The 13,440-nt window shown below is 42.9% G+C and overlaps 1 protein-coding gene across 1 annotated transcript in view; it reads left to right on the top strand.

The window, feature by feature from the left end:
• ryk (receptor like tyrosine kinase) overlaps positions 1-13,440 on the top strand; it is a 137,274-nt gene that overhangs the window by 57,480 nt on the left and 66,354 nt on the right. The window contains exon 10 of the mRNA XM_052018855.1: positions 3,274-3,343. Coding sequence (XP_051874815.1) covers positions 3,274-3,343 — 70 coding nt within the window. The remainder of the gene's footprint in view (positions 1-3,273; positions 3,344-13,440) is intronic.

Genomic DNA, 13,440 nt, shown 5'->3' with positions numbered 1-13,440 from the left:
GATACTTGGGAAGATCACATCTCTGCGTTAGAAAGGTTGTTTGAAAGACTTTCCAAGGCTAACCTTACAGTTAACTTGGCTAAAAGTGAATTTGGCCATGCCACTGTGACGTATCTTGGTTATGTTGTAGGTCAAGGCAAGCAAGCTCCTGTTCAGGCAAAAGTTCAAGCAATATCTGAGTTCCCTATTCCCACAGGTACGAGGACTGTTAGAAGATTTTTGGGAATGGTTGGATATTATCGAAAATTTTGTAAAAATTTTGCTGATATTGCTCTTCCCCTAACTAATCTTCTGAAGAAGGGAGTAAAGTTTGTTTGGACAGATTCTTGTCAAGAAGCATTTAAGAAGCTGAAAGCCATTTTATGCTACCATCCTGTGCTCAAAACACCTGACTTTGAAAAGCCATTTTCATTAGCAGTAGATGCCAGTGATGAAGCTGCAGGAGCTGTGTTGTTGCAGAAGGGTGACCTTGATGATATTGATCATCCTGTAGCTTACTTTTCAAAGAAATTTAATGAGCATCAAAAGAATTATTCCACCATAGAGAAAGAATTACTGTCGCTTGTTTTAGCCTTGCAACATTTCAGTGTATATGTTTGCACCGCTCAGAAACCATTGACTGTGTATACAGATCATAACCCATTGGTGTTTCTGAGCCGAGTCAAAAACAAGAACAGAAGGCTGTTAAACTGGAGTTTAATTTTGCAAGAGTTTGATCTCATGATAACTCACATTAAAGGCAAAGATAATGTGATTGCTGATTGTCTTTCCCGATGTTAAATGGGAAACATGTATCTGTACTAATCTGATAGTCTGTAGTTGTGTAGCATGATAATTATTAACATTACTAACTGTATGCGCGGTTAAAATTTTCTTGGGAAAATTTTTTTTTTAGGTGGGAGGTGTTACGGACTCAGTGAAAGTCCCTTTAAGATAGAGAGTATGTGTGTGTGGGGCGTGCTTACGTCAATAGAAGATAAAGGACGTAATGACGTTGTTGAAGAAGTAAGAAGAAGAAGAAGAAGGAGAGAGAGAAGGGAGAGAGACACCAGCCTGCTTGTTTTCTCTATCGATGGATGAGAAACAATAACTGTGTTTGCCACTGAAATCCATGTATGGAAGTTGGAAGTAATCCGGTGGAGTTCACTTTGTTGCTGACCTGTAGAAGGAAACAGGTATTTGTGTGTGGACGACCACGGTTCGGATGCTTTTCGGGGTGAGGAAGTCACTACCGAGTAAACACTGGAGTGTCGTTTGGGTTCCATCGTGGAACATTTGGATTTTGTATGTACTCTCTCTATGTTTTTCTACATCTACATCTTATCTTCAGACAACGGTGGTTGTTGAAGAAGCCCTTGCTCATGTTTCACCTTATGGCTTGCGGAACTGAACTTTAAGAACCATTCAGGAACTGGGAGTTTTGGACTTTGTCACACACACACACGAAGAGTTTAGTTTTGGGGTTAACGTTCAAGGTTTAACATTTTTGAATTCTAACATACTAACATTTTTACTTTTATTTTACGTATTATCATAAGTAGTGATTAATAAAATAGTTTTTAACACTGAATCATGCTCAGTGTGTTTCTTTTGTTGCTGGTTTGTGACAGTATATTGATGAGAATTTGTTAACTATGAAGTTATCTTTCAAAAAAAAATCCATGGGCAAAAGGAATTGTGATAGTAATTAAATATATTGAACTTCAATGTATCAATTTTATATTCTCACTGTTAGTTTCCAACATCATCATCAGAGATACAAAGTGATAAATGTGCATGAGAGTAAAACGTTCCTTGTGAATAGCAATAATAACATTCTCTCCAGCTCACTGGGTTTGTGATGACTTTTCCTAACCATGGCTATTCCTTATGTTTTCATCATACTTAATTCCTCATTTCATACTTAATTTTCATTGGTCCTTTTAAGTAGTTGAATTATCATGAATAATTGAGATTAAAGCATGATTGACAAATGCTTGGAAACATCTGCAAGCTTCCTCTTTGGATGCTGAATGCAACAGGAAGTGATCCTTGGAAGTTCTTTCTCTTTGTAGTTTTGAAGATGTCGGCATCCATGGTTGACACACACTGTCAATATATCTTTTCTGTGTCATAAGTCAAAAAAATCTATCATTTCTAGTGCTGCCTCTTCCTGTTAATCAGTACCTGCACATAAGTATGAAATTTCATGTTTATCAGGTGTCTAAGTATTGAAATGCTACTTGTGTGTATTTGATTCAATCTATACTTGAGCTTCTTAAATGTTGAACTACACTCACTGATCACACTCATGACATGTTTTTGTGGAAATGCAGGATGGAATGGAGAAGAAAGATTTTGGACAGTCAAGTGATGAGGAGCGACATATTTATGTAGCTAGTTCAGTAAACTTTCACAGTAACATCAAATATCTTTCTTTCTGACCTTCTGAAGGAAGAAAGGTCATTGATGGAAATACATGAGGGTAGTTGAAGCTAGAATTCTGCTCTGCAGAACTCCTGCAGTGATAGGATGGAGAAGATTGTCCTCTCAACAATCATATCAATTTTTACACAGGTATGATTCTAACCATTAGTGAGATTTCTGCCTGACATCTATTGACTTCATTTTTATCAGAATCATGATGAATCAGATCTACCTTGTTATGGACAATCACTCCCATCTCAGTATTCAACTAAATTTAATTTTGCAGAATCTCATTTTAATCCTTGATCTCAAACCTGATATAATTTTTACATTTTTAGCTTTAACCTGAATTTATTCTTGAAATGGTGCAGATGTCACTGATGATTAAGAGTGGCACAGTAGGTATTGCTGCTGATTCACTGTTTCAGGAACCCAGCTTTGCTCCTAACCTCTGGCGTTATCTGCAGGGAGCTTGCATATTGTGTTCGAGTGAGTTTTCCCCCAGGTGCTTGAGTTTCTAACCATATCTCAAGGATGTCCTGGTTGGCTTATGTAAATTACCCCAAGTGATAGAATCAGGGTATAGTTGATAGGCATGTAACAGATTTCTGGGACATATGTGGTGGGATGGGATTGACAGTATTGTCCATGAGAATATGAGAATGAACTCTTCTCTTTTAGTCTATGGAAGCTTGTTTGCTGCATGGTTCCTAGTGCAAGATGATGCAATGCCATCAGCCACATGGAGACAAAACTATAGCTATAAAAGTTGGTGATTTCACTTTGTTTAATGGAAAGATGGTAACAGCTTTATGTCCAATAAGGATGTTTACAAGTGCTATAATTTATCTTTGTTTCCTTTTGTAGACCATGCTTCGGAAGTTCAAGTAACTATGATGTTGACAGAGAGCTGCAAGTTGCGAGGACTCCATCACAGGTAAGCAGAACAAATGTTGTCTTCTAAGGTTATTGGAATTGAGGTTGACTTGCTTCAACTTTCATTCTTTGGATTCTGAAATGACAAATGAGTTCTGTGCAGGAATAGTGGAACCTTCAGCTGTTTGTGCGTAGCTTGCATGTGTTCCTGAAAGGGAGGTTCAAAGAGTTGAAGTTGTGAGTGGACTTGGGAGAGGGATTTAGTGGAGGCAGTGTTGGTGATACTTGTACATGCCAATTTTAAGTTTGTGTCTCAGGTACGCAGGAGGGCTTGGATTTTCCATTTTCATCCATATAGAATCATTGAATTGTAGTGGTACAGGAAAGGCTATTTGGCCCATCGCGTGTGGTAGTATAAAAACCAAAAAACTGGATGCTGGGAATCTGAAATAAATACTGCACTGCTAGAAACACTCAGCAGGTCAGACAACATATTTAGAAAGAAAAACAGTTAACATTTCAGGCAGAATACTTTTTGTCAGAATGGTTCAGCAGTTTAGTGGTTACATCACCAGATCAACAGCTAAAATGCTGGGCCATTGTTCCAGATGCATGAGTTCAAATTCCAGTGTAGCAACTGGGGAGTTTAAATAAAAGCAATTAAATAATTCTGCAACTTGAAAAAAAGATTGTTGTAAAAATATATCTGGTTCATTAGGTGGAAAATTTTTGTCCCTACTCTGTCTGGTCAAGATATGATTCCAGACTCAATAATGTAGTTAACACATACTGTACCTGCCTCCTTGGTTCAGGAACAGTTGGGGATGGACAATAAATATCAGCATTGCCAATGATGTCCATATCCCATGAATACACTTTTTTTTAAAGATAGTCTATTCCAGTTCAGAATCATGGAAGGAGGCCAGAACATGCACAGGGATTGTGAGCAAAAAACAAACTGCTGGAAGAACTAAATGGGTCAGGCAGATGAAGGGTCTCAACCCAAAACATCAACTGTCCATTTCCTTCCACAGATGTGCCTGACCAGCAGTTTGTTTTTTTTGTCCAGATTCCAGCATCTGCAGTCTCTTGTGTCTCCACAGGGATTGTGAAGTGGAATCTAGTATATCTGAGAACCTTCAATGAGTGTCCATTCTATTGAGAAAGAAACATGATACATCTGTGGTTACGTAAGGACATTAAGAATGTAAGGTTTAAAAAAATGTGAACATGAAGATTGGAAGATTTTAGGAAGCAACAACAAAAGGAAAATATTGATAGAGTTAAGTGGATTATGAAAGCAAATCTGCAAAAAATATTAAACAGAAATATTTCCTAGCAACTTCTACAACAATGTACAAAAGGAGCAGTAAATGAAAGATGTGAGGCAATGATAACAGAAATTATACTGGGGTGTAAAGAATTAGTTGAGGCCATAAGGAAATATTCTGTCTGCAGTTTCACTGCAGAAGACACGAGAACTTGTAAAAAAAAACGCATGACCATCAAGGGTCATCTGAGAGTGGAATGCAATGTAATTAATATCACTAAAAAAAGTACGAGAAATTAAGGAGACTTAAACCAACAAAACTCCTTGGTGGCTCCAAAGTTAGTGGAAGAACTTTACAAAATTCCCTTGGTTCTGAAACATTAGACAAAGGAGAATCAGTGGATGTTGTTTACTTAAATTTTCAGAAGGCCTTTGACAAGGTGCCACACATGAGGCTGCTAAACAAGATAGGAACCCATGGTATTACAGGAAAGGTACTAGCATGGATAGAAGATTGGCTGACTGGCCAGTGACTAGTGGTGTTCCGCAGGGGTCAGTGTTGGGTCCGCTACTTTTCACATTATATGTTAATGATCTGGATGATGGAATTGATAGCTTTGTGGCCAACTTTGCAGATGATGCAAAGATAGATGGAGGGGCAGATAGTGTTGAGGAGGTGAGGAGTCTGCAGAAGGACTAAGACAGACTAGGAGAATGGGCAAAGAAGTGGCAGATGAAGTACAGCGTTGGGAAGTGTATGGTCATGCACTTTGCTGGAAGGAATAAAGGTGTAGACTATTTTCTAAATGGGGAGCGAATTCAGAAATCAGAAGTGCAAAGGAAGTTGGGAGTGCTAGTGCTGGATTCCCTGAAGGTTAACTTGCAGGTTGAGTTGGTAGTAAGGAAGGCAAATGCAATGTTCACATTTGTTTTGAGAGGACTAGAATATAAAAGCAAGGATGTAATGCTGAGGCTTCATAAGGTGTTGGTCAGACCACATTTACTATATTGTGGGCGGTTTTGGGCATCTAAGGAAGGATGTGCTGGCATTGGAGGGTTCCAGAGGAGGTTTACGAGAATGATCCCAGGATTGAAAGGGTTAATGTATGAAGAGTGTTTGATGGCTCTGGGCCTGTACTCGCTGGAGTTTAGAAGGATGAGGGGGGATCTCATTGAAACCAACTGAATATTGAAAGGACTGAATAGAGTGGACGTGATGTTTCCAGTAGTGGGAGAGTCTAGGACCAGATGGCACAGCCTCAGAATAAAAGGACATCCCTATAGAACAGAGATGAGGAGGAATTTCTTTAGCCAGAGGGTGGTGAATCTACGTAATTCACACACGGCCGTGGAGGCCAAGTCATTCAGCATTTCTAGTTCACTTTTTTCCACATGTTATACAGTGGTTTAATACATTTCTCAGTGAAACTAGTAAGTTTGAAGGGAGCGGAAAATAGAAGCCAATGAATTTGAACTTGTCAAAATTAGCTGAACATGCAAGTTCTCCAGATCCCAACTCCAGCCTCAAAACTACTCCTATTCCTGATGCTTGAAGTTGGCACCTCCCACCCAACCCCGACCCTAACCATAGTCACACACCTGGCCTGTATTCTGCATTCCAGACTAATGACTGAGCTACATGCTGAACCAGTGGAATTTCTGAACAATCAGGCACCAGAATTTTACTGTATGTGGATTTTTAAATGCTGTTTGATGTTATCATGGCAAAATGTTATGTAAAATAAAATGATGTTATGTCTTGTGAGATATGGGAGTTCTGGGAGACATCTGGTCTACCTGATAACTACATATGCACGAGGTGCATCCAATGCAGCTCCTTACAGACCACATTAGGGAACTGGAGCTGCAGCTGGATGATCTTTGGTTCCTACGGGATAATGAGGAGTTTATAGATGAGAGCTACAGGGAGGCTGTCACTCCAAAGCTGCAGGAGGCAGGTAGCTGGGTGACTGTCAGGAGAAGGATGGGGAATAGATAGGTAGTGGAGAGTATCCCTGTGGCCGTTCCCCTTAATAGCAGGTATACCGCTTTGGATACTGTTGGGGGGGGGGGGGGGGGGGGTGGAATGGCCTACCAGGGAAAAGCTGCAGTGACCAGGTCTCTGGCAGTGAGCCTGGTGTGTGGTGCAGAAAGGAAGGGGGGGAGAAGAGGAGAGTGGGAGTGATAGGGAATTCCATAGTAAGGGGGCCAGACAGGGGATTCTGTGGACGTGAAAGAGACTCCCGAATGGTATGCTGCCTCCCAGGTGCCAGGGTCGGATCTACAGCATTCTGAAGGGGGAGGGCGAACAGCCAGAGGTCATGGTACATATTGGTACCAATGACGTAGGTAGGAAAAAGATGAGGTCCTGAAGAGGGAATATAGGAAGGTAGGTAGGAAGGAAGCTGAAAAGCAGGAGCTTAAGGGCAGTAATCTCTGGATTGCTGCCTGTGCCACACGTCAGTGAGGGTAAGAATAGGTTGATTTGGCAGATGAGTGCTTGGCTGAGGAGTTGGTGCGGGGGGCAGGGTTTCAGATTTGTTGATCATTAGGATCTCTTCTGGGGAAGGTACGACCTGTACAAAAGGGATGGTTTACACCTGAACTGGAGGGGGACCAATATTCTTGCAGGCAGGTTTGCTAGAATTGTTGGGGAGGGTGTAAATTAGTTTGGCAGGGGGGTGGGAACCAGAGTGATAGGTCAGAGGGTGCATTTAGTGTACAATTAGATGCAGAGTGTAGAAAGACTGTGAGGAAGGATAGGCATTTGAAAGGGCAAAATTGTAGTCAGTTGGATGGGGTGAAGTTTGTCTACTTTAATGCGAGAAGTAGCAGGAACAAGGGTGATGAACTTAGAGCAGGAGTGGCTGCTGGATATTCCGGGCTTTCAATGTTTCAAAAGGGACAGGGACGGAGGTAAATGAGGTAGGGGAGTGGCTTTGCTGATCAGGGACAGTGTCACAGCAGTAGAAAGGGAGGATGACCTGGAGGGATCGTCTACTGAGTCAGTGTGGGTGGAAGTCAGAAACAGGAAGGAAGCCATCACTCTAACGGGAGTATTCTGCAGACCACCCCCAATAGTGGCAGAGACACTGAGGAGCTGACCAGGAGGCAGATTTTGGAGAAGTGCAAAAATAACAAGAGTTGTTGTCATGGATGATTTCAACTTCCCTAATATTGATTGGCATCTCCTTAGTGTAAAGGTGATAGATGGAGCGGAGTTTGTTAGGTGTGCCCGGGAAGGATTTCTGACACAGTATGTGGAGAGGCCATTCTGGAGCCCGTTTTAGGCGATGAGCCTGATCAGGTTTCAGATCTCTCACTGGGAGAGCATTTTGGAGATAGTGGCCATAACTTGACCTTTACCATAGCTTTGGAGAGGGATAGGAGCAGACGATATGGGAAAGTATTTAATTGAGGTAGGGGGAATTATGATGCTTTTAGGCAGGAACTAAGGGAGCATAAATTGGGAACAGATGTTCTTGGGGAAGTGCACAGTGGAAATGTGGAGGTTTTTTAGGGAGTACTTGCATGGGCTTCTGGATAGGTTTGTCCTATTGAGGCAGGGTAAAGATGGTAGAGTGAAGGAACCATGGTTGACAAGAGACATAGAATATCTTGTCAAGAGGAAGAAAAAAGCTTACCTAAGGTTTAGAAAGCATGGTTCAGACAGGGCTCCAGAGAGTTACAAGGTAGTCAGGAGGGAGTTTAAGAATGGACTTAGGAGAGTTAAAAAGGGGCACGAGAAGGCCTTGGCGAGTAGGATTAAGGAAAAGCCCAAGGTGTTCTACAGTATGTGAAGAATAGGATGACTAGAGTGAGAGTAGGACCGATCAGGGATAAAAGAGGAAACATGTCTGGAGTCAGAAGAGGTAGGGGAGGTCCTTAATAAAGTCTACGCCTCAGTATTCACCAGTGAGAGAAACCTTGACGTTCGTGAGGATGGAGTGCAACAGGCTGATATGCTAAGGCACGTTGACGTGAGAAAAGAGGATGTGCTGGAACTTTTGAAAACGTTAGGATAGATAAATCACTGGGACCGGACAAGATATATCAAAGGTTATTACAGGAAGCGAGGGAGGAGATTGCTGTGCCTTTGGTAATGATCTTTGCATCATCACTGGTGACAGGAGTAGTGCCAGATGATTGGAGGGTGGCAAATGTTGTTCCTTTGTTCAAAAAAGGGAGTAGGGATAACCCTGGGAATTACAGACCAGTGAGTCTTACTTCAGTGGTGGGCAAATTACTGGAAAAGATCCTTAGAGACAGGATATATGGGCATTCAGAGAAGCATAGGCTGATTAGGGACAGTCAGCACGGCTTTGTGAGGGGCAGGTCTGGGGGCTGTTAAGAGAGACTTGGATGGGCACATGAATGAGAGGAAAATGGAGGGATATGGGCAATCTGTAGGTAGGAGGGATTACCTATGTCGGCACAATATTGTGGGTCGAACGGCTTGTTCTCTGCTGTACTCTGCTGTGTTCTTTGTTAACATGTTGTTATTTAATATTTATATAAACAATTTGATGGGAATGTACATGTACAATTGGCACCTCCTTAGTGTAAAGGGGATAGATGGGGCAGAGTTTGTTAGGAGTGTCCAGGAAGGATTTCTGACACAGTATGTGGACATGCTGGCTGGAGGAGAGGCCATACTGGAACTAGTACTGGGCAATGAACCTGATCGGGTTTCAGATCTCTTGGTGGGAGAGCATTTTGGAAACAGTGACCATAATTCCTTGACCTTCACCATAGCCTTGGAGAGGAATAGGAGCAGAAGATATGGGAGAGTATTTAATTGGGGGAAGGGGAATTATGATGCCATTAAGGCAGGAACTTGGGAGCATAAATTGGGAACAAATGTTCTTGGGGGAAGTGCACAATGGAAATGTGGAGGTTGTTTAGGGAGTACTTGAATGGGGTTCTGGATAGGTTTGTCCCAATGAGGCAGGGTAAGGATAATAAAGGAACCATGGTTGACAAGAGACATAGAATATCTTGTCAAGAAGAAGAAAGAAGCTGACCTAAGGTTTAGAAAGCAAGGATCAGACAGAGCTAAAGGGAGTTACAAATTAGCCAGGAGGGAGCTTTAGAATGGACTTAGGAGAGCTAGAAGGGGGCATGAGAAGGCCTTGGCAAGTAAAATTAAGGAAAACCCCAAGGCATTCTACATGTATGTGAAGAATAGGAGGATGACTAGAGTGAGGGTAGAACCAATCAGGGATAAAAGAGGAAATGTGCCTGGAGTCAGAAGAGGTAGTGGAAGTTCTTAATGAATACTTTGCTTCAGTATTCACCAGTGAGAGAAACCTTGATGTTTGTGAGGATGGCGTACAACAAGCTGATACGCTAGGGCATGTCTACACGAAGAAAGGGGATGTGCTGGAACTTTTGAAAAACATTCAGATAGATAACTCACCATGGCCAGAAGGGATATATCCAAGGTTATTACGGGAAGCGAGGGAAGAGATTGCTGTGCCTTTGGCGATGATCTTTGCATCATCACTGGCCACAGAAGTAGTGCCAGATGATTGGAGGGTGGCAAATGTTGTTCCTTTGTTCAAAAAAAGGAGTAGGAATAACCCTGGGAATTACAGACCACTGAGTCTTACTTCAGTGGTGGGCAAATTACTGGAGAATATTCTTAAAGACAGGATTTATGAGCATTTGGAGAAGCATAAGCTGATTGGGGATGGTCAGAGGGTGGCTGTAGATGGAGTGTACTCTGCCTGGACGTCGGTGACCGGTGGTGTTCTGCAGGGATCTGTTCTGGGACCCCTGCTCTGTGATTTTTATAAATGACTTGGATGAAGATGTGGAATGATGGGTAAGTAAGTTTGCAGATGACACAAAGATTGGTGTGTTGTGGATGGTGTAGAAGGTTGCTGTAGGTTACAACCGGACATTGATAGGATGCAGAGCTGGACTGAGAAGTGGCAGATGGAGTTCAACCCAGAAAAGTGTGAAGTGATACACTTGGGAGGATTGAATTTGAAGGCAGAATACAAGGTTAATGGCAGGACTCTTAGCAATGTGGAGGAACAGAGGGATCTTGGGGTCCACGTCCATAGATCCCTCAAGGTTGCCGCACAAGTCAATAGGGTTGTTAAGAAGGCGTATGGTGTGTTGGTCTTCATTAGTCAGGGTGTTGAGTTCAAGAGCCACAAGGTAATGTTGCAGTTCTCTAAAACTCTGGTTAGACCACACTTGGAGTATTGTGTGCAGTTCTGGTCGCCTCATTATAGGAAGGATGTGGAAGTTTCCGAGGGTGCAGAGGAGATTTACCAGGATGCTGCCTGAATTTGAGAGCATGTCTTATAGTTGAGTGAGCTAGGGCTTTTCTCTTTGGAGAGGAGGTGGATGTGAGGTGACTTGATGGAGGTGTACAAGATAATAAGAGGCATAGATCGAGTGGACAGTCAGAGACTTTTTCCCAGGGCAACAATGGCTAACTTGAGGGGGCATAATTTTAAAGTGATTGGAGGAAGGTATAAGGGGGATGTCAGAGGTAAGTTTTTTTACACAGGAAGTGGTGCATGCGTGGAACGCACTGCTGGCTGAGGTTGTGGAGCCAGATACTTTAGGGACATTTAAGAGACTCTTGGATAGGCACATGAATGATAGGAAAATGGAGGGCTATGTCAGAGGGAAGGGTTAGGTAGATCTTTGAGTAGGATAAAATGTCAGCACAATATCATGGGTCGAAGGTCCTGTACTGTGCTATAATGTTCTGTGTTCTAAGGCAGGGTTATTAAGTTTACAAATAGATGGTATCATAGACAGTGAAGAAGCTTGTTAAAATTTACAGGGAAATCTTGAGCAGCTGCGTAAGTGGGCCGAGGACTGGAAAAGTGTGGATAAGTGTGAGGTGTTGCATTTTGGGAAGTCAGACCTGGTTAGGACTTTCACAGTGAATAGTTGGGCCTTGGGAAGTGTCGTAGAACAGAGGGACCTTGAAGTACAAGTACATAGTTTCCTGAAAGTGGTGTCACAGATAGGCAGGGTGGTGAAGAAGGCATGACATGTTGGCCTTCAGTCAGGGCACTGAGTATAGGAGTTGGAACATTGCGGTTGTACAAGACATTGGTGATGCCCCACCTGGAGTATTGTGTACGGTTTTGGTTACTCAGTCATAGAAAAGATATTTTTAAGTTGGAAAAGTTGCAAAGAAGATTTATGAGAATGTTGTCAGGACTTGAGTTCCTGAGTTACAGAGAGAGGTTGGGCAATCCAGGACTTTATTCCTTGGAAGGTAGGAGACCTTAATAGAAGTGTGGTGGGCAAGCTGTTAGAAAGGATCCTAAGAGATAGGATCTATGAGCATTTAGAGAATCATGGACTAATTAGGGACAGCCAGCATGGCTTTGTGAAGGGAAGATCTTGCCTCACAAGCCTGACAGGGTTCTTTGAGGAGGTGACCAGGGAGATTGATGGAGGTAGTGCAGTAGATGTGGTCTACATGGATTTTAGTAAGGCGTTTGACAAGGTTCCACATGGTAGGCTTCTTCAGAAGGTCAGAGGCCAAGGTATCCAGGGAGGCTTGGCTGTGTGGATTCAGAATTAGCTTGCCTGTAGAAAGGTTGTGGTAGAGGGAGTGCATTCAGATTGGAGGGCTGTGACTAGTGGTGTCCCACGGGGATCGGTTCTGGGACCTCTACTTTTCGTGATATTTATTAATGACTTGGATGAGGGGGTGGAAGGGTGGTTAGCAAGTTTGCAGACGACACAAAGATCGGTGGTATTGTGGATAGTGTGGAGGGCTGTCAAAGCTTGCAGAGGGACATTGATAGGATGCAGAGCTGGGCTGACAAGTGGCAGATGGAGTTCAATCCAGAGAAGTGTGAGGTGGTACACCTTGGAAGGACAAACTCCAAGGTGGAGTACAAAGTTAGTGGCAGGATTCTGGGTAGTGTGGAGGAGCAGAGGGATCTGGGGGTTCATATCCACAGATCACTGAAAGTTGCCTCACAGGTGGATAGGGTAGTTAAGAAAGCTTATGGAATGTTAGCTTTCATAAGTCATGGGATCGAGTTTAAGAGCCGCGAAGTAATGATGCAGCTTTACAAAACTCTGGTTAGACCACACTTGGAGTACTGTGTCCAATTCTGGTCGCCTCATTATAGGAAGGATGTGGAGGCATTGGAAAGGGTGCAGAGGAGATTTACCAGGATGCTGCCTGGATTAGAGAGTATGGATTATGAGAGACTAATGGAGCTGGGGCTTTACTCATTGGAGAGGAGGAGGATGAGAGGAGACATGATAGAGGTATACAAAATATCAAGAGGAATAGATAGTGGACAGCCAGTGTCTCTTTCCCAGGTACCAATGCTCAATACAAGAGGTCATGGCTTTATTTTAACGGGTGGGAAGTTCAAGGGAGATGTCAGAGGGAGGCTTTTCACCCAGAGAGTGGTTGGTGCATGGAATGCGCTGCCTGGGGTGGTGGTGGAGGCTGATACATTGGACAAGTTCAAGAGATTGTTAGTTAAGCATGTGGAGGAATTTAAAATAGAGGGATATGTGGGAGGAAGGGGTTAGATAGTCTTAGGAGTGGTTTGAAGGTTGGCACAACATGGGCCAGAGGGCCTGTATTGTGCCTTATTCTATGGTTCTATGTATAAAATCATGACGGGCATAGATAGGGTGAATGCACAGAGTCTTTTTCCCAGGGAAGGAGAATCAAAAACTAGAGGACATAGGTTTTAGGTGAGAGGGAAGAGATTTAAAAGGGACCTGAGGAGCAATTTCTTCACACTGTGGTGGGTTTATGGAATAAGCGGCGAGAGGGAGTGATAGAAGCAGTACAATAAAAGACATTTGGACAGGTCCATGGATAGGAAAGGTTTAGAGGAATATGGGCCAAATGCAGTCAAATGGGACTAGCTTAG

The sequence above is a fragment of the Pristis pectinata genome, chromosome 6 (assembly GCF_009764475.1).
Source record: "Pristis pectinata isolate sPriPec2 chromosome 6, sPriPec2.1.pri, whole genome shotgun sequence".
NCBI lineage: Eukaryota > Metazoa > Chordata > Chondrichthyes > Rhinopristiformes > Pristidae > Pristis > Pristis pectinata.
The sequence above is the reverse complement of the archived record's forward strand: the minus strand, read 5'-3'. Positions and strand labels throughout refer to the sequence as shown.